Genomic DNA, 22157 nt, shown 5'->3' with positions numbered 1-22157 from the left:
ATAGGCCAGCGGCTACAGCTCTGATTAGACCCCTGGTCTGGGAACTTCCATATGCCTCGGGTGTGGCCCTAAAAAAGACAGAAGAGTCTTTCTTTACAGATCAGCTCTAGATGAGAGTCTTCAACTTGGCCTAGGCGCGCTTATAACCAAACCCCTTCATACCCTCCATCTCTAGACATCTTACTGTCAAGGTCCTATTTGTGTTTTTTATTTCATACTTATTACCGACAACTTTAGGCTTTAGTGTAGACAGCCGTCTCCATAAACCCTGCTCACAGTTGTGCCATCTGCCCGTGGTTAGTTTAAGGTTCCGCTGGATCCATGGGAAGACGGCACTGACAACACGGACAGGTGCTACGTGACCTGGGGTCCACTCTACACACGAAGCGAGTTTTCTTATTTCAAAGGTCATATACTCCAGATAAGTTTTTGACTTGACTCTCTCTCTCACTGGATAAGTTAAAAGTATTCTGAGAACAGGAAAATCTGTTCAATTAACACAGGTTAGAGACACATAAACACACGTCCACACACACATCCACTCCTAAACCCAAAAGCACTGAATTTCCCCTCTGCTGCAAATTTCTGAAAATAGGAAATAGAATGTTTCCTTTCGCTAAAAGGCTTTCCTCAGGAAAGCATGATTCAGATGATGATAATCACTGCCTTTTCTGATAGATGACACGTAGGGGTTTTCCTCTAATAGATCTGAGAGCACCCTCCTTTTTTTTTTTTTTTTAAGGGCCGCTCCTGCGGCATATGGAGGTTCCCAGGCTAGGGGTCGCATTAGAGCTGCAGCCGCTGGCATACACCACAGCCACAGCAACACCAGATCCGAGCCAGGTCTGAGACCTACACCGCAGCTCACAGCATCAATAGATTCCTAAGCCACTGAGTGAGGCCAGGGATTGAACCTGCAACCTCATGGTTCCTGGTCGGATTCACTTCCGTTGTGCCACAAGGGGAACTCCTAAGAATACTCTTCTGAAAAGAGGGGGATGACATTAGGTGTGTGTGGTAAGCCTCTAGATTATTCTACTTTTTTCTAGATTATTCTAATATAAACCTACCGACTTTCAAGTCTCTCCCACTTACTCTGACCCTGTTGAAAATTTCTTAAAATACCATCTATTCAACCAAAACTATGCTGACTCTGTTTTCTAAAGGGAAATTAGGACAGTGTATCCATGGAAAAAATATTTTAAATTAGATCCATGAGCCAGTTCCTTTGACTCCACTAGTTTCCCAGTTTTCACATCAAAAGCTTTCTAATTTTTACAACCTACTGATCCACGTTCGAAGGAACTGTTTCACTCTAATAAACACAACTGCATCTGCCCTTCTGATCCCAGGTTAAAAACTGGTCAATCAGCCATTTGATGTCAAAGAAAACAAACGAGGCTAAGTCCACTTTCACAAAAACCCTATTCATAGATGAATACACAGCTTCAGAAACCGTAGCTCCCAGCAAAATGCGCCAGAAGAGAACAATGACGTGAACAAAGCATGTGAATGCAGAAAGACAGATTGCACCCTCTCTTTTCAAAGATGAGAGTAATCAGGATGAGGGGAGGGCAGGGCGAGCCCTTAACCCAGGTAGAGCAAGGAAAAAATAAATCCACATCCCACCTTCAGATAAAATTGTGAACGTGTCGGATGCGCAGCTATCAGTAAACCAACTCTACCGCCAACTCGGCTTCGCAAATGCGGGAGCCACCAAGACCTTCACCCAAGGTAGCATCACCTCCAGGACACAGCACCGCCTTCCTGCTGGCCTCCCTGAACTCCTTTCTGCCCCAAGAATCCAAATCAGATCATGTCACTACCCCCCCCCGCCCCGCCCCGCTTTCTCAATCAACCAGAAAATACTGCAAATGCCTTGTCTGAGGCTCTGAAGACCTTACATGGTCTGGCTACTGGTCTCTCACCCCACCGCCACCCACCACAGCCCCACGGCTCTTGGTCTGCAGGACACCACTGCACTTCCTTTTCTCACACACTCCAAGCTCGTTTGCACCTCAGGGCCTTTGCACTAGCTGTTCCCCTGCCTTTCCCAACTGCTGGTTCCTTCCTGTCACTCGGACCCCAGTGTCCGCTTTTCAGAGAGGCTTCCCCAAAGACACCATCCAAAGAAGTCCCCTGCCCACTGGCCTTCCTGTCTCTGTTTTACTTCCTTCTTGGTGCTTATCACGTGTGGATATTTTCTTGTTCCCCTGTTCTGAGGTGGGGTCATGGTGGTGGATACTATTCCTTGTCACCCCCCCATCGAGCATATGAAAGCAGGGACCCAGCTGGACCCTGGCACTTAGAATAATACCTGGAACTTAGCAGGTCCTCTGTAACCATTTGTTAGTCATTTGGTGAATGAATGAAACTCAGTTTACTACAGGCTGGAATCTGTCATCAAGGCAAGTGTTTCTCCCAAGTTCTCTCCAAGAGAGCTGCTACTAAATGCTTCCATGGCACCACCGTCCGCCTGGACATACCAAGTTCCCAAAGGAAGTGATGGGAAAGAGCCAAGGAAACAAGGAAAAGACAGAGTTCATTTAACTCACCACCTGTCCCCCAAGACCGAGGAGGATGGAACTGTCCTAAATCATTAGGAAACACGTGAAAGGTGACTATCAGCCACAGCAGCATTAAATAGCTAAGCAACGATAATCCAATTACAGGACATATCAGCTTGGAGGTATTAAATTGATAATAAGTTTGGGAACACATCAATCCTAGGCATTGAGAAAAATGCTCTGCCTTCTTTACCTCTTTTAATTTCAACGAAAAACACTGTGAGTTAATTATCAGTCCCATTGCAGAGATGAGAAAACTGAGGCAGGCTTGGGGAGGTGAAGATACTTACCCAAGTTTTCAAATCAGTTAGTGTCAAATACAGAAGCCGAATGCAGCTCTGTTTTATTCCAAAGCCTGTGTATTATTCACCACGCCCGAACGCTCCCACAGCAGTTAAAAATAAAAATGGTGTGAAGAATCAAAGGCAAGCAGGAAATGAAGCCACAGAGATCACAGGGGCTGTTTAAGAAAGTTAAATTTATGTCATATGTATGCATGTGTGTGTGGGTGAGTCTCCCAATAGAAATGTTAACTGTATCAGACATAAAATCTGCCATATGACACGCAAAATAAAATGAGATTAAGACAGTCAAAAAGAGGAGTTCCTGGTTAAAAGAGGAGGCAATTGGCTAAGAGTCTGGAGTTGTCGCTTCCCTGGAGTGGGTTTGGTCCTGGGCCCAGAAACTTCTGCATGCCATGGGCATGGCCAAAAAAAAAAAAAAAGAAAGAAAGAAAGTTAAAAAGAGAAATAATTTATTCCATTATTGAGGTACATTCTTTTTTCTCTATTTTTTTTTTCTTTTTACAGCCATAGCTGCAACCTACGCCACATCTTTTGGCAATGCCGGATCCCTAACCCACTGATTGAGGCCAGAGATTGAACCCACCTCCTCAAGGAGACAACACTAGGTCCTTAACCTACTGAGTCATGTTGGGAACTCCCTGAAGTGCATTCTCTCTCTCTCTCTCTTTTTTTTTTTTTTAACAAGTGGCCGCACCTGCAGCATATGGAAGTTCCCAGGCTAGGGGTCGAGCCACAGCCACTGGAGAAGCAACACCGAGTAGTTATGTGGTGAGCCACACGGGAAGTCCCTGAGTGCATTCTTAAACAATACAGCACCGACAACACACGACAATAAAAATAAGTAACTGGCAAGAAATGTCTCAAATGCTAAAAGGTCAGGTCCAAAATATGTAGGGTATTGATTAAGCTGTGTAACTTCTTTAAAAAAGAAAAGACAGACAAGGAATGCAGCCTAGGAGTGTACATCCTGAAAGACTAACTAATCAGGAAACACAAAAGTCAGAAGTTCTTTGAAGAGGCCCCTCCCCACACTTGTCCGTTAAGAGAGAACAAGAACAACAGAACAAGAACAAGAGAACAGAAGGCCTGGTGGGTCCGTCCCAACCCCGGGCCTTCTGACCTTGGACAGCTCATCCCACCTCCAAAAGCCCTGATTTCCTCCTCTGCTTCCTCCTCTGCACCACGCGCCTCCACCTCGTGAAAATGCCAAAGGAGAACCAAGACGGAACTCACTTTAAAGCTCGGCTCATGGCTAAGCCCGGGGTGAAAACTCCAGAAATCTCGTGAAATGAGAGTCAAGAGGAAACGGAGGTGAGAACACAGATGTCCCAGAACTAGAACACACCAGGCTGGGATGGTCAAACGGTAAGCTGGTGACATGGAAGCAGCAAGACAAAAAAGAGAGACTCCAAGGCTGGGCGCAAAAAAGGGAGGCGTGCAGGTGAGGCGTGAGCAAGGAGAGGTGGGGGCCTCCTGGATCTCTACCGACACACAACTCAGGCACCTGGCCTCGGCTCAGCACACAGGTCCAAATTCTGAGAAATTGCCCTGAAATGATAGTCAGTATCGTTTTGCTGCGACAATGAATCTCCCCCTAAAATCAGCCAAGTGTGGTGAACCCAGTGCAGTCACAGACTAGGGACCGTGTGACCGGCCAAAAGCCCATCTCAACCTCCGAAGTCCACCTGAGAATCCTGGGAACACACTTCAACCACACAGCCCACTGACCACCCCATGACTCCCTTCTCCTTCAAAAAAAAAGAAGGCTTTTCTTTTTTTACTTGTCTTTAAAAAAAAAGGGTTGTGATGAGAACGCCAAAGTCCCAAGAAATATGGAAGCGAGCTCAGGGGAAATGTCTCATTTAGTTTGCTGAGAATTACCTGAGGCTGTTGCTAGGCGGCACTTATAAACAAAAGCACACACCCGAAGATTGCTTTTCTGCTTTAATTAGAGGCCAAGCCAAGCATCCTCAAGTGTTGTCATCGGGAAACTTTAATAAAATAGATGGAGCCCATGTCAGATCAGACAGCAGGCCCTCCCAGCGAATTGTGAAAAGGAGTTTGCAGCTTCACGCTAGAGCAGAGCTTCTCAAGCTCAAAGAGCACATGGGTCACCCAGGGGATCTTGTTAAAATGCAGATTCTGAACTGGCAGACTTGTGCTTCTGCATCTCTAACAAGCTCCGGGGTGATGCAGGTGCCACTCGTCCTGGATCAGGTGCCAGACAGGGGTCAACAGTCCAAAGCAAGAGACAGTTTTAATACCATGGTCCCTGGAAGTCCAGTTACTACAGAAAAAAGTTAAGAAAATATGGTATTAATTGATTGACCCAAAGAAGGCTTGTGATATTGTTAAGAGTCATCTTTCACTCAGCTGACCAAGAACCTTCCCCTGATAAAAGATGTTGAGCATCTTTTCATATACTCGGTGGGCATCTGTATGTCTCTTGCCACTTTATTATTACTGCTTGGTGGCATTTTTTTTTTTCTCCTTTTTAGGGCCGAACCTCCAGCATATGGAAGTTCCTGGACTCAGGTTCAAACTGTAGCTATAGCTGCCAATCTGCATCATAGCCACAGCAACCTGGGATCCTAGCAGCATCTGTGACCTATGCTGGATCCTTAACCCACTGAGTGAGGCTAGGGATCGAACCCGCATTCTCAGGGATACCAGTAGGGTTCCTAATCTGCTGAGCTGCCGTGGGAACTCTGCTTCTTTAGCATTTTTTAAGGAAATTTGCCTAAGATGAATCAATAGAGCCCTTCAGATACTTTTTCTAATATTTTAAAGTTTGCTCTTCAGAATTAACCTTTAGATACACCTAGCATTTACTCTGCACATAGGATGCAAGAGTATTGTTGTGAGTATGAAACGTGAAGAATTTAAGTGTCAACACAGAAAAAACAAAAAAACAAGAAGAACCTTCCTAACTGCAAATCCCACCGCGTGTCCTCTGAGTGGTTGGCAAATGGCAGGGAAAGCTCCAGGGCCCTGACGGATGTCCCCAAATGGTAGGAATCAACCTTACGACAGACCAGGCTGCTCAGAGAGAATAATTTATGTCCTGGAGCCACAGGATGAAAGAGGAGAGGAAGCAATAAAAATAAAGAGCAGTAGTTTATAGAGAGGCTTACATAAGATCACACAGGCAGAGGCTATACTGGGACAGAAACCCAGGATCTGTTTCTAGAGCCCACACTCCAGGCTCTAAGTTCCAACGCCAGGACCGGCCCATGGAAGTGATGAAGTGACGGAGGAGAGGAGAGGGTTTGGAGCCCCACCCCTTATCAGCAGGACTCCCGGAGCAAACTCTCCTTCTCTCTGCTTTGCCTTCTTCATCTGTAGTCCAGGCTAACCCTGGTTGTACACTTCACTGAGTTTTCTGAGTATGAAACAAGGGAGCCCAAGTAAAGCACTTAGCACAGCGTCGGATCCATAATCAATATTCAATGAATGTTTTTCTATTATTCTGACTAAGAAAACTCTGTGGCTGGCATCCAGGGGATAGAAAAGAACCAGCCAGACAGCGAAATAAAGAGAACAGTTCTCAACTTATACAAGCAAATGATGGATCAACAGCTGCCAAGAGAAAAAGGGTGTCCCTTTTTCGGCGACCGTAGAGACTAAAGGAAGAAGTTTATCCTAAATGCAATCAGGATTACAAAAAGAACTGGCCTCTGTACGGATGGAGGCGGGAGGGGCCTATGGGAACCAGGCAGAGCCCTGGGGTTGCCAGGCCAAGAACCAGCTCTCTGCGTTAACTCCAGCCCCCTCCGTGACCAGACTGCGAGGCCCTTTAGAAGTGCTGGCCTCCCACAGGTGACAGACATCACAAGAGAAGAGCCGCGGCCACGGCCAGATGACAGAGAACGGGCAGGTGCCCAGACTCTCACATGCTCCATCTGAAACAGGAAAACTTCCTTTGCTCTTGGCTGGTGACAGGGAAACATCACCCACCCTGGCAGCACCAGAAGCCAGCCAGAGAGACTTGTCTTCTGGGCCCAAAGCTGGGTTTATAGACGGGGTCGCTCAACAACACATGTACTGCGAGCCCGCCCATTCCAGATGGATCCCTGACCGAGGGCCAGCCGGACAGGGCTGCTGGGACAAAGCGGTCAGGACACTGCTCGTCCTTGGTGAAGACACTCCCCCGATGGCCTGAAAGCAGACCCACACCTTGGGAAGCTGTATTTTACAATGCAACTTCCAATACTTAAATCAAGCTGAGAGACACAGACCTCAGAAAAGCTAAGGGTTTGACTTGAGAAAACCGGAATGAAAATACAACACAATGTGCAAAACAGGGCAGACCCATAGGTTTGAGGGACACGGGAAATTGTGACTTGCATCCAACTTTGAAAATTGATCTGAGGATCAGGACTTGTGAATTACCGTGTGTCAGACACTACCGGCTGCTTATCAATGTTTATTCTTCCCCGCCTCCGTATAAATAAACTCCAATTTTTTGTCAAGGCTGTGATGTACCCAATTTTTTTTTTTTTTTTTTTCCGGCTTGAAATGGGATCTCAGGTTTCCCAACCAGGGACTGAACCTGGGCCCCAGTGGTAAAAGCACTGAATCCTAACGATGACACCACGGGGGAACCCCAGTGTGTGTGTGTGTGTGTGTGTGTGTGTGTGTGTGTGTGTGTGTGTGTCTGTGTGTGTGTATGCATACCCAACTTTAAAAAAAAAAAGCACTACAGTGACCAGCCTCCCTTGTAGCATGAGGTGGTCACATGACAGTTGCAGCAACTGAGATGGGAGCCAAGTCACTTGATGGAGCCTCCAGGAGAGCCCTTTGAAGGATAAGACTTGGCTCCCGCAGCCTTTTATCTTCTCCGGGTCTCCTTTCTCCAGCCTGGAACAGGAACGTTCTCCAGCCTCTTTGCACGGAGGTATTTGGTAAAAAGATGAATGTCACCCACTAAGGATGACTGAACAGGACGACGGAACGAGCCTGTCAGAAGGGGTCGGTCCTGACAGCACCACGGCGCCCCCAACAAAGTCCTAAATTCCATATCTCCAGATGGTCTTCACAAGGAAAACCTCCAACCTCTCATCTGGTTAATCCATCAATAACGGTTTTTTGTTGCAGGCAGCTTTGGCCCCCTTCTTGCCTGATACATGCTGTAAAAGATCATTTGCTTTGCAAAAGCTTTTACCAAATCATCAGAAAGGCAAGGTGCTATGAACTATGAATGAATTTGGCTTACAAATAACTTTGCTGACATAAACAGAACAGGCAGAATAAGACCCAGATACCCAGTTACAGCCACTAACAGAGGATCTAAAACTCACATTCCGGGAATTCATCAATGAGGGGAAGATGCTGAGAGTCCGCTAGGGGCGCTTCTGGAAAGAAGCTCCTACGAAGATGGAATGAAAGGAAGCCACACTGTCTGGGGTCAAACACTGCTCTTCACTTCCCAGCTGTGTGACTCTGGTCAAGGTCCTGAGCCTTTCTTGCCTCAGTTTCCTCAACTGCAGAACGGAAAGAAGAGCTCCTATCTCAGTGGATGGTTACACCTTTAAATGAGCTACTTCTTGTACAATGCTTAGACCTATGCATGGGTCCACGAGGGATCCATTAATATTACGATAAGACGGGTGACGGCACAGCTAAAGATTAATACAAAAAAACTATAATAAAAGCCAGATGAATTACCTCATTCTGTGGACATCAACCTTTTTCCTAATGTATGCATCTGCTTAATAATATCAACATGAGAGCAAGCTATAGCTTGTGGCTGAATTGAGATGGTTTGGAATCGAAGCCTTTCTCCAGGGCTCCTAATCCCTGTGACCCATACTCATGCAGTACCAGTGGCAACGTCTACTCAGAGAGCTGCTTATCAGTAGGATGTATTTATAAAATGGGGCTGGGTAGAGAGGTTAGCAAAGAGCTAAAAATAGTCCTATAAGCAAACAAGTTTTCATAAGCCAATAGTTCATTAAAAAGTCAATACTTTCATATCACGACTATGAGAAATATTCAAGTAATGTGGCACGCAAGTTGGGAGACTGCAGCCTCACGTCTACAAGTTAGCCTCACACTTATTCCCTGTATCTTTTCTAGGTTCTAACACAGAAAGCAGCCAAGTCATTCTCTGAAGCTGTCCTTAAGGATCCCAGAGGGCACAAACATTTTATATAAAGTCGCCGTGTACCAGCCACAGGTGTGTAGCATAATCAGCCAGCACCCAATGCTCTGGACCCGGGGGATCCTGAACCATCCACGATTTCTGTTTCAGGTCAGACTTTCAGGTCAGCAGTCTCCTCAACTAGGCATAACTAAGTCAGGGCAACTGGATACAAAAAGCATTTTCATCTCCTCTGCCTTTTAAATGCTTAACAAACATAACAGGATGTGAATTTACACTTCTCCTCTCCCAACCCCAAGAGGGACCAAAAAAAAAAGAAAAGAAAAGAAAAAAAATTCCACAAATCTTGAGGGTGTGAAGATCTCACTTCATAATCTTCCTGTGTGCCTGTTACTGTTTTTTTTTTTCTAGTTGTACATTATCAAGTAGGCTGGCAGGGGCTCAGGAAAGCAGAAGAATGATAAGTTGTAACCCTTTCTTTTACTCAAGAGCCCTACTGTCCAGGAGAAATCTAATGAAAGCAGCAAAAATGAGCTGCCTGCATCATTTTAAATTTTTGAAGGAGCCACCTTAGAAGGTAAAATTAAACAGGTGAAGGTCATTTTAGTAATACATTTTCTTGAACCCAATCTGTCAAAATACTACCGTTTCAATATGTAATAAGTTTAAGAAATGAGTTAATGACATAGTTTCGTTGCTGTTTTTCACACCAAGACCTCACACTGGTGTGTATTTTACAGCGCACCCAACTCTGACCATTGGCCCAAGAGCCACTGGCTACCATATTGGACTGAGCCGCTCTCGAGGTGAAAAATGCTGAAGCCATCGGTTTCTTAGGTGGCCTCTGTGATGGGCACACAGAAAAATGGATCATCCACCTCAGCCAGGATTAGTCCCTAGAAGGGGGTTCTAGCAGTTTCTTGAATGGGGGAAACACACCCCATTTCAAAATACAACCTGGGTCTTTATAGCTTTTAAGTGAATGTTTTGTATTAAGCACTGACACTGCTGTTTAGCCTTTATTCAGTGTACAAATATTTGGTGTTTTCATCGTCTTTTTTAGTAAGAGCCCAGGAAATCCTGGTCCCTGGAAAAACCTCTTCTCCAGAAAGAGTATATCCTGTCCCTTCTCCCAGAGGGGCAGGAAATGGTCAGTCACACCCCACTGGCACATCCCATATACATGGGCAGTTCCATTCCACGTGGTCTTTATGTACAGGCATGAGAGATGAGATGTAGAGATGAGCAGTGTGTGTTATGCCACAGTCATGGGTGAGACGATTAGAAAGATGACCTGATCTTACCAGTATTACCTACCTCTCAGGCTTACTGATGATCAAGGGCAATAACAGAGAGAGAGCTCTTAGCAAACGGTAAAGCGTTAGAGAATTCTAGTTATTATTATTGAGAAAGGACAGCATTCCTCACCTGGAAGAGCAGATAGAAGAAAGAAAAAACAAAAAAAACAAAAACAGTAACTTGAAAAGAGAGAGATGCTGAGCTGGGAGGGGGAGGGGGAGGAGTCTGCGAAAATACTGCTTTGGGTGGACCTGTTCTCTTAAAAAGGTACAAAGAGTCTTGCGGAATCTCCATCACCTGTCCCTCGAAATCTTGGGAGGTACTCAAAAGGCAAGCGTGACAGCGCGGGGCACAAGCTTCCACCTCTGCTGCACCACCCGCTGCCCCTCCAACCCACGGCTTTTCCTCATCCCAGATGACAGCGTAACTCGGGATAATGGGTCCCGACCGTTAAAGACTTCTTCCCAGGGTTTAAACGTGGCCTAAACATGCAGCGCCAGCGGGGGGGTACTGGCGCCTTCCCGGAGCAAAAGTCGCCGAGGGCCGGGGAGTCTGGCTCAAGGCTCCTCGCCGGCGCGAGTGCCGGAGAGTTGGCTCCCGCGCAGCCCTCTCTCCTCCAACAAAAACACAGCGGCTCGCCGCGCCGCCGGAGTCTCCCTTTACCTGTCCCACCGCCTCGTCACGCCGGAGAATTGCTCTGGGCTGGCGGCATTTACGAGGTCCGAGGGGAGTCACCCACACAAAGGCGCCTTGTGCCTCTGCGCTCCAGGACGGGCAGCCGGGGCGCCGGGGACGGTACCCAAGCAGCGCAGGGACGGCCACCCGCGTCCGACAGCCGCACTCCAACCCTCAGCCCCCCTTCAGCGGCCACCACCACCCACCGGTTTAAAGATCGGGCTTCCCTCGGCTTGTCACAACCCGCACCCCCGAGAAGAGCTAAGGGCGAACAGGCCACTCCGGAGAAGTTTACATTGTCACCGCGCGGCGCTCTCAAAGCTTCTCGCCGCGGGAGGGACGGAGCGCCCCCGACCCGCCGGCCCGATCCGCGGGGCTGCAGACGCCGGGCTTCCCCCAGGCCCGCTCACCTCTCGTCCAGTCCACCACTTGCTTGGGGCTCCACTTGGTCACGGGTTCCATGGTGGATGGCTGGGCACCCAGCGGGGCTGGAGTCGGCAGTAAAGTCCTGTTGTCCGCACCCGCTGCCCCTTCCCGGGAGGGCGCGCCCCGCGGCCGGTCCCCACGTCCGAGCGCCCGGTCAAGGCTGCATGGCCGCGGTCAGCGGGGCATCTCAGCGCGGCGCAGCCCCGGCAGAGCGGCCGGCCCTCTCCCCGGCGCACGGGACAGCCGCGCGGCTCCTCCTCCAGCTGCCACCGTCCAGCTGCAGCTCCTCCTCCTCCCCTCGCCGCCGCCGCCGCCGCCGCCGGGACCCCGGGCACAGCTGCTGCTCCTGGGCGATGGCAGCTGCGGGGACGAGGGGCTTCGAGCCCAGACACCCGGGCCTCGGCTCCACACGGGACCCTCCCGGCCCGGCCGCTCCCCGCCGCTCCTCTGCGCCTCCGGCCCCGACCGCTGCCTCCGGTTCTGGGGCCGCGCACTCCGCTCCCGCTCCAGCTCCTCCTCTGGGCGGCGAACTCTCCCGGGTCCCTGCTCCGCGTGCGCTGGCGTCCCCAGCCTTCCCGCCCGCAGGTCCCACCTCCTGCGCCTCCCTCGCTGGCCGCACCGGGGCGGGGAGGAGCGCTGGGCCAGCGCGCTCCGGTTACAAAGTTTCAGCTCCCGGCGGCGCGCTCGGAATAAAAGAGGGGGCGGGGCCGGACACCCCGCGAAACTCGGGGGAGGGGGAGGGGGACGGGCCGCCCGAAAGGCCAGCTCCTGTTACTTTCCCTCTCTAAGCCCTTCTCAGCACACCCCGAGTGGCCCGGGCCCTGCTTTCCTCTTCAAGGGGCGGGGTGTAGACCGTGAGCGCATCCTGGAGAGCCGGTTGGCTTGGGTGAGGCCCGGGTCCTATTGGTAACAGAACGGTCTGTCTCGCCGTGAGCAACAATACACGAAAGAAAAATGAGAAAGTAAAAAATAAAGATCTGCATGTTCTGTCCGTTCTAAGTGCTTTGTATCAATACCGCTCTGCGATCAAGTCCTCCTCCTTTTAGGTTTCTTACGGGAAGACGATTTTATTTTATTTATATTTTGGATGACATCGAGAAAATTTAACTCACTTCTCTTTTAATGCTCTGGCAGTATGTCAACTTCGGGACTAAAATGAATCATTTGGTAGCTTTTAGCGTTCTATATTGCCGTATTGCAATATGCATATTTGCAAAGTGAGCTAATGCTCATTTGAATTAGTCATCAATCTCGAAGGGAAAGTGGTTAACCAGCTCCCTACCCCCACCCAAAACATAGCTTGTGCACAGTTTCAGCGACTGGCAGGAGAAGGGCCCTTTTACTTGCAGGGACTCAAGCTGGGGCCTGAACTGGGGGAAAATCCTAAATCCTAATATCTACCCCTCCTCCGTCAAGCCCCACTGCATCCCCCCTCCAGCCCCAGGGAGCTCTGCTCACCGAGATTCTTTTGGCACTTAGCGATACCTACTTTCAGTTGTGGTTATTTATTTGCATCTTTCCCTTGGAGACGGTTACCCCCTTGCGGGCAGAATTCACCCGATCTTATATAGAGCTTTTTCTCCTTTCCCTCTTGCTACCGCCTAGCTGGTAGCACCTAGCACAGAGCCAAAGGTGTGGTTGGCATTTATTCATTCAATACATATTAGTGGAATGCCTCCTGTGTGTCAGCCCCGCATTCATGAAAAAGCCGTCGAATTAGTGTGTTAGGTACTGGTTATACAGGTCTATTTGGATGCATGTGTTGACGGACGGCTAGCAGAAGGCCTGAGTAGCTGCTGTAGAGTGTGATGAGCTGGAGCACCCAAGAAGAAGACATACATTTTAAAAAGAGAAACTTCAGACCCGCCTTCCATGCAACTTATCCACAGGAGAGAGGAGCCACAGCAACCCAGAAATAATGCAGTTAGCAAATACAACGATTTTTTTTTTTTTTGAGCAAGGGTCGTCTGTAGACCAGGAAATTTGGTATAGGCAATGACAAAATTAAAAATGGAGTAGTTGTCCTTTAAAAAATAAAATAAAAAGATGGACTGACTTTTAAACTTAATATCAGTTGTGAACCATCTTTTCTCTATGGTACTAAGTAGGGAGGATCTTGTTTTTTTGTTTTTGTCTTTTTAGGGCCACACTCATGGCATATGGAAGTTCCCAGGCTAGGGGTCTAATCAGAGCTGTAGCTGCTGGCCTATGCCACAGGCACAGCCACAGCAACGTTCCCAGGCTAGGGGTCTAATCAGAGCTGTAGCCGCTGCACAGGCACAGCCACAGCAACGTGGGATCCGAGCCACATCTGCAACCTATACCACAGCTCACAGCAATGCTGGATCATTAACCCACTGAGCAAGGCCAGGGATCGAACCTGCAACCTCATGGTTCCTAGTCAGATTTGTTAACCACTGCGCCAAGACGGGACCTCCCAGTAGAGAGGATCTTAACAGCTGTCATTGGAGTCACTGGAACATGTAACCAATCTCAGCCCCACCTTTCGTTACAGCAACTACTGTATTTTGTGTCATCTTTGATTATGATGAGGGTGACCACATAATGTGCCTCCAAACCAAGATATTCCTGAATCTGAAAGGGGATCTATCACGACTTACATTGGCATAACATGAATAAATTAGGCCTTATGCTCCCATAGGAAGAAAAAGTCAAGTGTTAAAATGATTGGGCCGTGGCATGTGAATGTGATGTTTTCACAATGTCCTCAAATTCATTTATCAGAGAGCTAAACGTTAAGATTCTGGGGTCAAAAAAGATTGCAAGATTTTACCCACTGAGTCAACACCCCGTCCTCCCTGAGTACACAAATACCTCCTCGCTAAAGAGGAAGGGCGGCATCCTCAGATCTCGAACCCGGAAGACTAATTAGCTGTCTAAATGAATTCGCATTCTGTTTACACTTCAAGTCCTGAAGGCTAATTACTATTTAAATAAGGCCTTCTACCTTAATTACAGCTGTTAGCATGTGAAAGTTTGAAGGAGGCCCACCTTTCCATCTAAAAGGCAAACTTGAAGACAGCCAAAGTCACTAATGGCAGCTTACAAAGGCAGGACCTTAGATAAGCAGCTTGGCAAATTAAAATAGATACAAAATGATCGTTCATAAACATGCTGATTTTTCTTCTCTGCCAGCTCTCATCTTAGCCATCCTATTACATTTTTTTACGCACACCCATTACCACACAGCAGCCAGCCCATCTTGTTGGGAAACTGAAGTCCTCGTTGGCAGCTTGCTGTTCACCACGATCCCTGACACAGAACAAGGAGCCGAATAAATCCTTTTTTCAATTAAACTGAATTTGCAGAACCAATGCCAGAGCCCAGGTTCTCTAGATTTCTCTTTTCAGCCCCTCTGTTTTTCTGGCTTTGGGTCTTCTTGCACATTTAGGCCATTTATTCAGCCAATGAAATACGTATTCACAGCTTGTAAGACACTAAACTAGACGCAAGGTGGGTTCAGAAACAAATGCCAAGTAGCCTTTGTAGATCAAAGATATCAAGCGATTTTCAGATGGGGTGAGGGTGGATTTTCTTCTGTAGTCTTTTTTTTTTTTTTTTTTTCTTTTTAGGGCCGCACTCAAGGCATATGGAGTTTCCCAGGCTAGGAGTCAAATCAGAGCTACAGCTGCCGGCCTACACCAAGCAGGACGCTTCTGCAAGCTGCACCACAGCTCATGGCAACGCCGGATCCTTAACCCACTGAGCAAGGCCAGGGATCGAGCCTGCAACTTCATGGTTCCTAGTCGGATTTGTTTCCGCTGCGCCACGACAACGGGAACTCCTCTTCTGTAGTCTTTAATGTTAGTCCTTGACAAAGGGTTTTAAGGATCCATGTGATATTAACATGCTGAGTCTTTTATTAATTTTTTTAAGAACTAGGGATGGAACATTTTGGATTGGTAGTTTTACTATCATTTATTTGACAAGAGGAGCAAAATAAGCAAAATTCTAAACAAATTAATCAGTAAAGCCCCAGGCTCCTTCTCCAGTCCAAAGCAATGTTTTTCAGAAAGAAAGAAAAAAAAATGAGTAATTCAAGCTGCTCCAAATAGTCTATTTTATCTCACGAGCTAAGAGAGATTCTTAGATTAGCAGTTCCTTGGATTATCACTTTTCCCCATCACATTCCTTTTGCAAACATTTAAAATTACTTAATATTATCTGCATACATAATTGTTTCATGTATGCCTCTTAATTATCTTTTGTATCTTGAGAGATGCCAAACAATTCATCCAAATGCTGCCTGAGAAACACCCTACTCTCTTTGCATTAAGCATTCTTATCTCTGACAGTACCTCGCTGCAAAGTCATCGCTTAAGTATATTATCCAGGCGGCTGATGATCCTGTCTCTCAATCCCATTTGGTAGGAATTCTTCACACCATAGTCATATAGTTATCTTCCTAACTATGCCAGGTTCCCTATCAGGTAATTCAAGCAGGAGAGTCCTCAAACTTTTTGTTTGTTTGCTTTTTTAAGTCTCACAAGTGCTGCCCTACTTATTCGAATTCTTTTGATCATTCAGTTACTTTAATTAAGTCATCCTACAGCAGGAAGGCTGGCATTTGGTTTTCTTTTACTGAGCCCCAGCTGTAACTCAGGGATCAGTGTCAATTGGATAAATGTTCAAAAACCTCACCTGCTTTAAATCTGACTTGGAAAAGTTGATGACACTTTTCCAACACAAGAGAGAAGCACGGACACCGTGAAATCCTACTTTCCAAGATTTAGAGTTGTATTTTTGGAGAGTTGTTATACGAGGCTATCCTCAGAAAAAAGTTGAGCAACTGTTAAAGTAGTTAACAGGGGAGCATGCGCTAGACCCAGAAAAAGCAAGCAATCTGCACATTCCCCCATGGATGTACGCTACTTTTCCTTGCAGCTATCAAGTTGCAGAGTGTCTGAAAAGAACCAAATGCCATTTGCACCAGTTGCTCTTACAGTTTCAATTCACCTTTGTGGGACTCATCATTTCTGATACAAATACAATGCCAAGAGCCTCAGACCCAACAATTTCTGTTTCCAACCTAATTCCATGTTGATAATGATAGAAAAAAGCTCAGGGTGGGGGGAAAAAAAGGATTAACAGTACAAATGAATCTTTCTACAGAAAAGACACTCATGGACTTGGGGAACAGATTTGTAGTTGCCAAGGGGGAGGGGGAGCGAGTAGGATGGACTGGGAATCTGGGGTTAATAGATGCAGACTATTGCATTTGGAGTGGAGAAGCAATGAGATCCTGCTCTACAGCACTGGGGACTATATCTAGTCACTTGTGATGGAGCATGACGGAGGATAATGTGAGAAAAAGAATGTGTGTGTGTGTGTGTGTGTGAGACTGGGTCACTTTGCTCTGCAGTAGAAAATTGACAGAACACTGTAAACCAACTATAATGAAAAAATAGAAATTATAAAAAGATTAATGCATATCATGCTAAACCGAAAAATAAAATCATAATTAAATTAGACCAAGTAAACTTTTTTACATTTTTTAATTAAAGTATAGTTGATTTACAATATTCCAGGTGTACAGCAACGTGTTCACTTAACATACAGACGCATCTCTACTCTTTTTCAGATTCTTTTCCATTATAGGTTATTACCAGATATTGAATCTAGTTCCTTGTGCTAGACAGTAGGTCCCTGTTGATTATTATATACATAATAGTGTGTATCTCTTAACCCCAAATTCCCATTTATGCTCCCTTACTTTCCCCTTGGGTAACTGTACGTTTGTTTTCCATGTCTGTGAGTCTATGTCTGTTTTGTAAATAACTTCATTTGTATCATTTCTAAAGTTTTTACATATAAATGATATCAGATGATGTTTTTCTGTCTGACTTACTTCACTTAGTATGCTAATCTCTAGGTCCATCCATGTTGCTGCAAATGGCATTATTTCAGTCTTTTTTATGGCTGAGTAATACTTCATGATATATACATATATGCCGTGACTTCTTTATCCATTCATCTGTCCACGGACATTTGGGCTGCTTCCATGTCTTGGCTCTTGTAAATAGTGCTCTAAGAACAATGAGATACATAAGTTTTTGCCTTTTCTCAGAATGGAATGTAGGACTATATGGGAATTCTGTTTTTAGATTTTTGTTTGGTTGGTTGGTTTGATTCGGTTTTTTGGCCGCACTCGCAGCATGTGGAGTTCTCAGACCAGGGAGACAAACCTGAGACACAGCTGCAGCAATGCCAGCTCGATAACCCACTGTGCCACACAGGAACTTCCATATTTTTAGCTTTTTAAGGACCCTCCATACTGTTCTCCTCAGTAGGCCGACTAAACTTTTAGCATTAGAAATAAAACACAGATTCGTGGGTCATAAACACATTATAGCCACAATTTCACAAAATTCTCAAAAGTGTTAACAAGAAGAACATAAAAATAATGCTTTATTTACTGTTTTGTTCTTCTCCTAATTTGACTTTGGCATAAAAGAGATATTCTAGCATCATGCCACTTCAGATGAAACAAAAATATATATCCAGAATATCATGAAGCAGATTTAATGAACTTAAATAGTTCCCCCCCTTTTTTTTTTGGTTTTTGCTTGTCTTTCTTTTTTTTTTTTTTTTTTTTTTTTTGCCATTTCTAGGGCCACTCTCGCAGTATATGGAGGTTCCCAGGCTAGGGTCTAATCGGAGCTGTAGCCACCGGCCTACGCCAGAGCCACAGCAACTCGGGATCCAAGCCGCGTCTGCAACCTACAATACAGCTCATAGCAACGCCGGATCATTAACCCACTGAGCAAGGCCAGGGATCGAACCCGCAACCTCATGGTTCCACGTTGGATTCGTTAACCACTGAGCCAGGACGGGAACTCCAAGAGTTCCATTTAAAAGATGTTTGCTCTTGCATTACGTAGTTACAACTGCACACAGAAGAGGAAAACTTGCTTTCGATGTACCCACTAAGAGTGTTTAAACGCTGCAGCCCCTGCTCTTCGACGTACCCAAATGTTCACTAAAAGCAGGTTTATGCCTCCCATTTGGGGTCCTTAGACAGCGAGTCTGTCACAGGACCCTTTTCCTTAGTTTTCCACAACTTTCCCCTTGTATTTGGAAATACTATAATCATTTGGGATGGGGAAAAGGTGGAAAGAAAAAGAACATATTAGAAAAGCAGGAAGTGTTTCGGTCTACTTCAGCAGCAAAAGGGAAAGGACAAAAATGAATAGCAATCAGTGTTTTCCTGGAAGGAGTCAGATGATTCCAGAGGATTTTAAGAGCCCTCCCAAAGGTCTAATTCAACAGGAAAACTCACACTTGCTGCCAAAAAGTCAGCAAAATGGTTGTTAAAACCCACAGCTAGCTCACAAATGCTCGCGACAGTAATTGTTTTACAGTAATTGGTTTACAGTATGCATTCCACTCTGGAAAAAAACCTCCCAGATCGAATCTCTTTTTCCATGAGTTCCATATAGGTTTTGTTTCGAGTTACAGAGGAATAGGGCTGTATCCGTTTCTCTTACACGTTTTTCTCCTTCTCCTGGGCTTAGTCCCAGGGAGACGGCTGGGGGGTGGGGGTGGGGGTGGGGGTGGGGTGGGGGAGACTCCAAGAGCCAGAGGAACCTCACTTTCAGGGGCCAACAGAAAGCCTTACAGTGGGTGAGTTCCTGATCCCTGAGTCTGAGGAAATCCTTGAGGAATAAAATAAAGGGATACCCGCCTGGCACCAAGGATTCAAGCCAGAAGACCTTGCCTCTGTCCTGCTCCAAATAATGCCCCTGTGGGTGCCACATGGTCACCAGCCAGGTGGGACAGGAAATAGGAACAGGAGAAATATGATGCTGGCCTTACCTGCAAGGAGCCAGCCACCTGGTCAAGGAAGCCAGGTGTGCTTGTGTCACTTCCTCTTCCAGGGCCACCTCCTCCCCCTTTGTGTCCATACCCTGTAGTCAGACCCCTTCGTCTCTACTAAGGTGCTGGCTTCAGATGTCCTCTTCTCAGAGAATTCATGTTTGGTTTGTTTGTCTTGGGAAGGGGGGGAGTTTTGTCCATGCCCACGGCTGACAGAACTTCCCATGCTGGGGACAGAACGCATGCCACAGCAGGGACCCAAGCCACAGCAATGACAGCACCAGGTCCTTAACCAAATGAACCACCAGGGAACTCCAGGAATTCATGTTTTGAAGGGAAACACTTTGCGTCCCCACTGACTTTATTATCCCAGTCCTTAAATAGTCTATAACCAGCCCTGTAACCTTGAGCAAATTAGCCTCTTTGGACCTATATGGTGAGGATTTAGGTCTCAAGGAACTTTCAGGATCCTCCCAGCTTCAAAATCCTCTGCAGTATCAGTTGTTGAGGGCAGACAAGGGGAAGGTCGTTTTGCAGGAAGGACCTGACCCCTTCTTTCCTGGCTGCTATAAATCTGCAGGGATCATCATAGCTGTTTGAACTGACTTGCTGACATTGACTTTGAAAAGAGGACAAGTGATAAGAGGAGAAAAAGTATAAGTGATAAGAGGAGAAAAAGGAGGAGCTCCAGGATTCCGCATATTGTTTACAGATTTTAACACAGAATAGGGACTTTGTTTGAACGAAGTTCTGCCATTTGCCAGAAGCTATCGATAACACTCGCAAATCCTGCTTTGATTGTCAAACCGAGGGTTTCACGTCTGTCAATATCACGATAAAATAAATAAAAATATTAAGTGCACAGAGAAGTGCTTATTACTATTGCTAGTCATCAGATGCCAACTCTGGCTCCTCCTGGAGAGTCTGGTTCCCCAAGAAAGGGGTGTCACCTGATGTAAAGGGAGGTGCCCCAATTTCACTTAGGACACAACCTGCTGTGTCACTTCCAGCCCCTTCACTCTGCCTTCCTCTCAGCCCAGGAGTCTCACAGGCAGATTGTTTGAATTATAATTTCAATGATTTTTTTTTTTTTTTGTCTTTTTGCGTTTTCTAGGGCCACAGTCAACACATATGGAGGTTCCCAGGTTAGGGGTCTAATTGGAGCTGTAGCTGCCAGCCTACGCCAGAGCCACGGCAACGCCGGATCCTGAACCCATTGAGCAAGGCCAGGGATGGAACCCGCAACCTCATCGTTCCTAGTCGGATTCGTTAACCACTGCGCCACGGCGGGAACTCCTCAATGGATTTTTTTAACAATATTTTATTTAATAGTACGGCTCTTTTTGTTGTTGTTCCTTTTTTTCCCTTCCTCTTCAGATGAAAACATATCCACAAAATGACCTCCAATTGAATAACTATTTTACAAAGAGAAAAAAATCCAAAATCAGTGGATTGGTTTTTCCAGAGGGAAAAAAATATATACTGGAAGGTTCTAGAACTAGCTCTAACCACATCTCTTCACCAAGTGATGATTCACCGAATCATTTCGTCTCTCTGTGGTCAGAACCAATGATCTACAAGAGTCTCTCTCCCTCCCTGCTCTGTATCATCATAAATTTAACCATTGCAACACCACTTAACATTGCTGAAAAATCAACATAAATCTATCTGAGGATTGCCTCCTTCTACCCAAAAGAATTGCTGGACCCAAGAATGGCTTTTAACCCAATAAGTGTAAAATGAAGAATAAAAAAAAAAAAAAAACCAGCACTTGACTGTTTTTAATCTTCATTTGCACTCATTGGGTAAAAGAGTGTGTCTTCCTGAGACAACAAACTTCCGTCCTTCAGTGTACAGCAAGAAACATCTCAGACTCACGAACCCCACCAATGCCGGGGGAAACTCCCACCAGCAAAGGAGGAAGAAAAGTGCCTCTCCGGCTCCCCCTTTCCTCTTGAACATCTGACTCCATCAACTGCTTCTTCTATTCAGGGTAGGACCTAGGAGTAGGGATGAAACCTCTGCATAAATGACATGGCCTGAAATGTCACCACCTTTATATGTATTTTTCTTCTTTCTCCCTCCGATGGCACTTGCTTCTGCTGTTATTTGTTGTCAAAGTGGGAACAATTCTAAGAATGGTGCTACCTTCAGTTACTAATTAATCCATTAAGAAACTTAAAAGCATTCTTCCCTTCTGAGGAAAGGGAGCCTTATGCAGTTGACAAGAGTCCTTTTATCCTTAAAGATCCAGATGCTAAATCATCGTCAGTCTCCAGTAGAGCTGCCATACTGTCAGGACTCACTAAAAGGCTCCCATGGAAGGCCACTCAGAGGGGACGTCCAGTTATGGAGACAAATTAGGCCTGATGAATCCCAAATTCACCATTTCAGTCATTAAGAGAGAAGCCCTGGAACTGTCATCCCACATGGGGGAGCCTCTCACCTGGTCCAGTCAAATGGACAAGGGTTATAGCCAAGGAGCGCAGGCAGTGCTCCTTCACCCACATTTCTCTATATGTTATTTATATCCTCTGAACCACCATACACAGTCTTTCGCCAGGAGAGACTCTGAGCTAGAGTGTAGCGGACCACAGTTTCAATAGTCTTCCCTTCCTGCAGCATTTATACACAGACAGGTTTAAGTGGGCTCCACACAGGAGCTATGTTTCCATAGACCACCGATACCTCACCCAAAGTCACTAATTCGAAGACCAGAAAGGATTGTATTGTATCCCCGGGCTACATAATTCCAGTCTCCCCGTTATTGAGACTCATGGTTTTCAATACAAACATGAAGGAATATAAACAATCTAAAACAGAGGGAGTTCCCTCATGGCCCAGTGGGTTAAGGATCTGGCACTGTCTCTGTGGCTCTGGTCACTGCTGTGGTGTGGGTACAACCCCTGGCCCGGGAAGTTCTGCAAGCCAAGGGCATGAACAAAA

At 46.3% G+C, this 22157-nt stretch overlaps 1 protein-coding gene across 2 annotated transcripts in view; it reads right to left on the bottom strand.

Moving 5' to 3' along the window:
* The window catches only part of CNKSR3 (CNKSR family member 3), a 99207-nt gene extending 87362 nt beyond the window's left edge, over positions 1-11845 (bottom strand). The window contains exon 1 of one of the 2 annotated variants that reach the window (XM_021086603.1): positions 11360-11845. In XM_021086603.1, coding sequence (XP_020942262.1) covers positions 11360-11411 — 52 coding nt within the window. In that variant the 5' untranslated portion in view covers positions 11412-11845. Of the gene's footprint in view, positions 1-2857; positions 3276-11359 lie in introns of those variants that run through there. The other variant, XM_021086610.1, reaches the window with a different exon arrangement.

Source organism: Sus scrofa, chromosome 1 (assembly GCF_000003025.6).
Source record: "Sus scrofa isolate TJ Tabasco breed Duroc chromosome 1, Sscrofa11.1, whole genome shotgun sequence".
Classification (NCBI taxonomy): domain Eukaryota; kingdom Metazoa; phylum Chordata; class Mammalia; order Artiodactyla; family Suidae; genus Sus; species Sus scrofa.
This window is presented reverse-complemented; position numbering and strand designations above follow the sequence as displayed.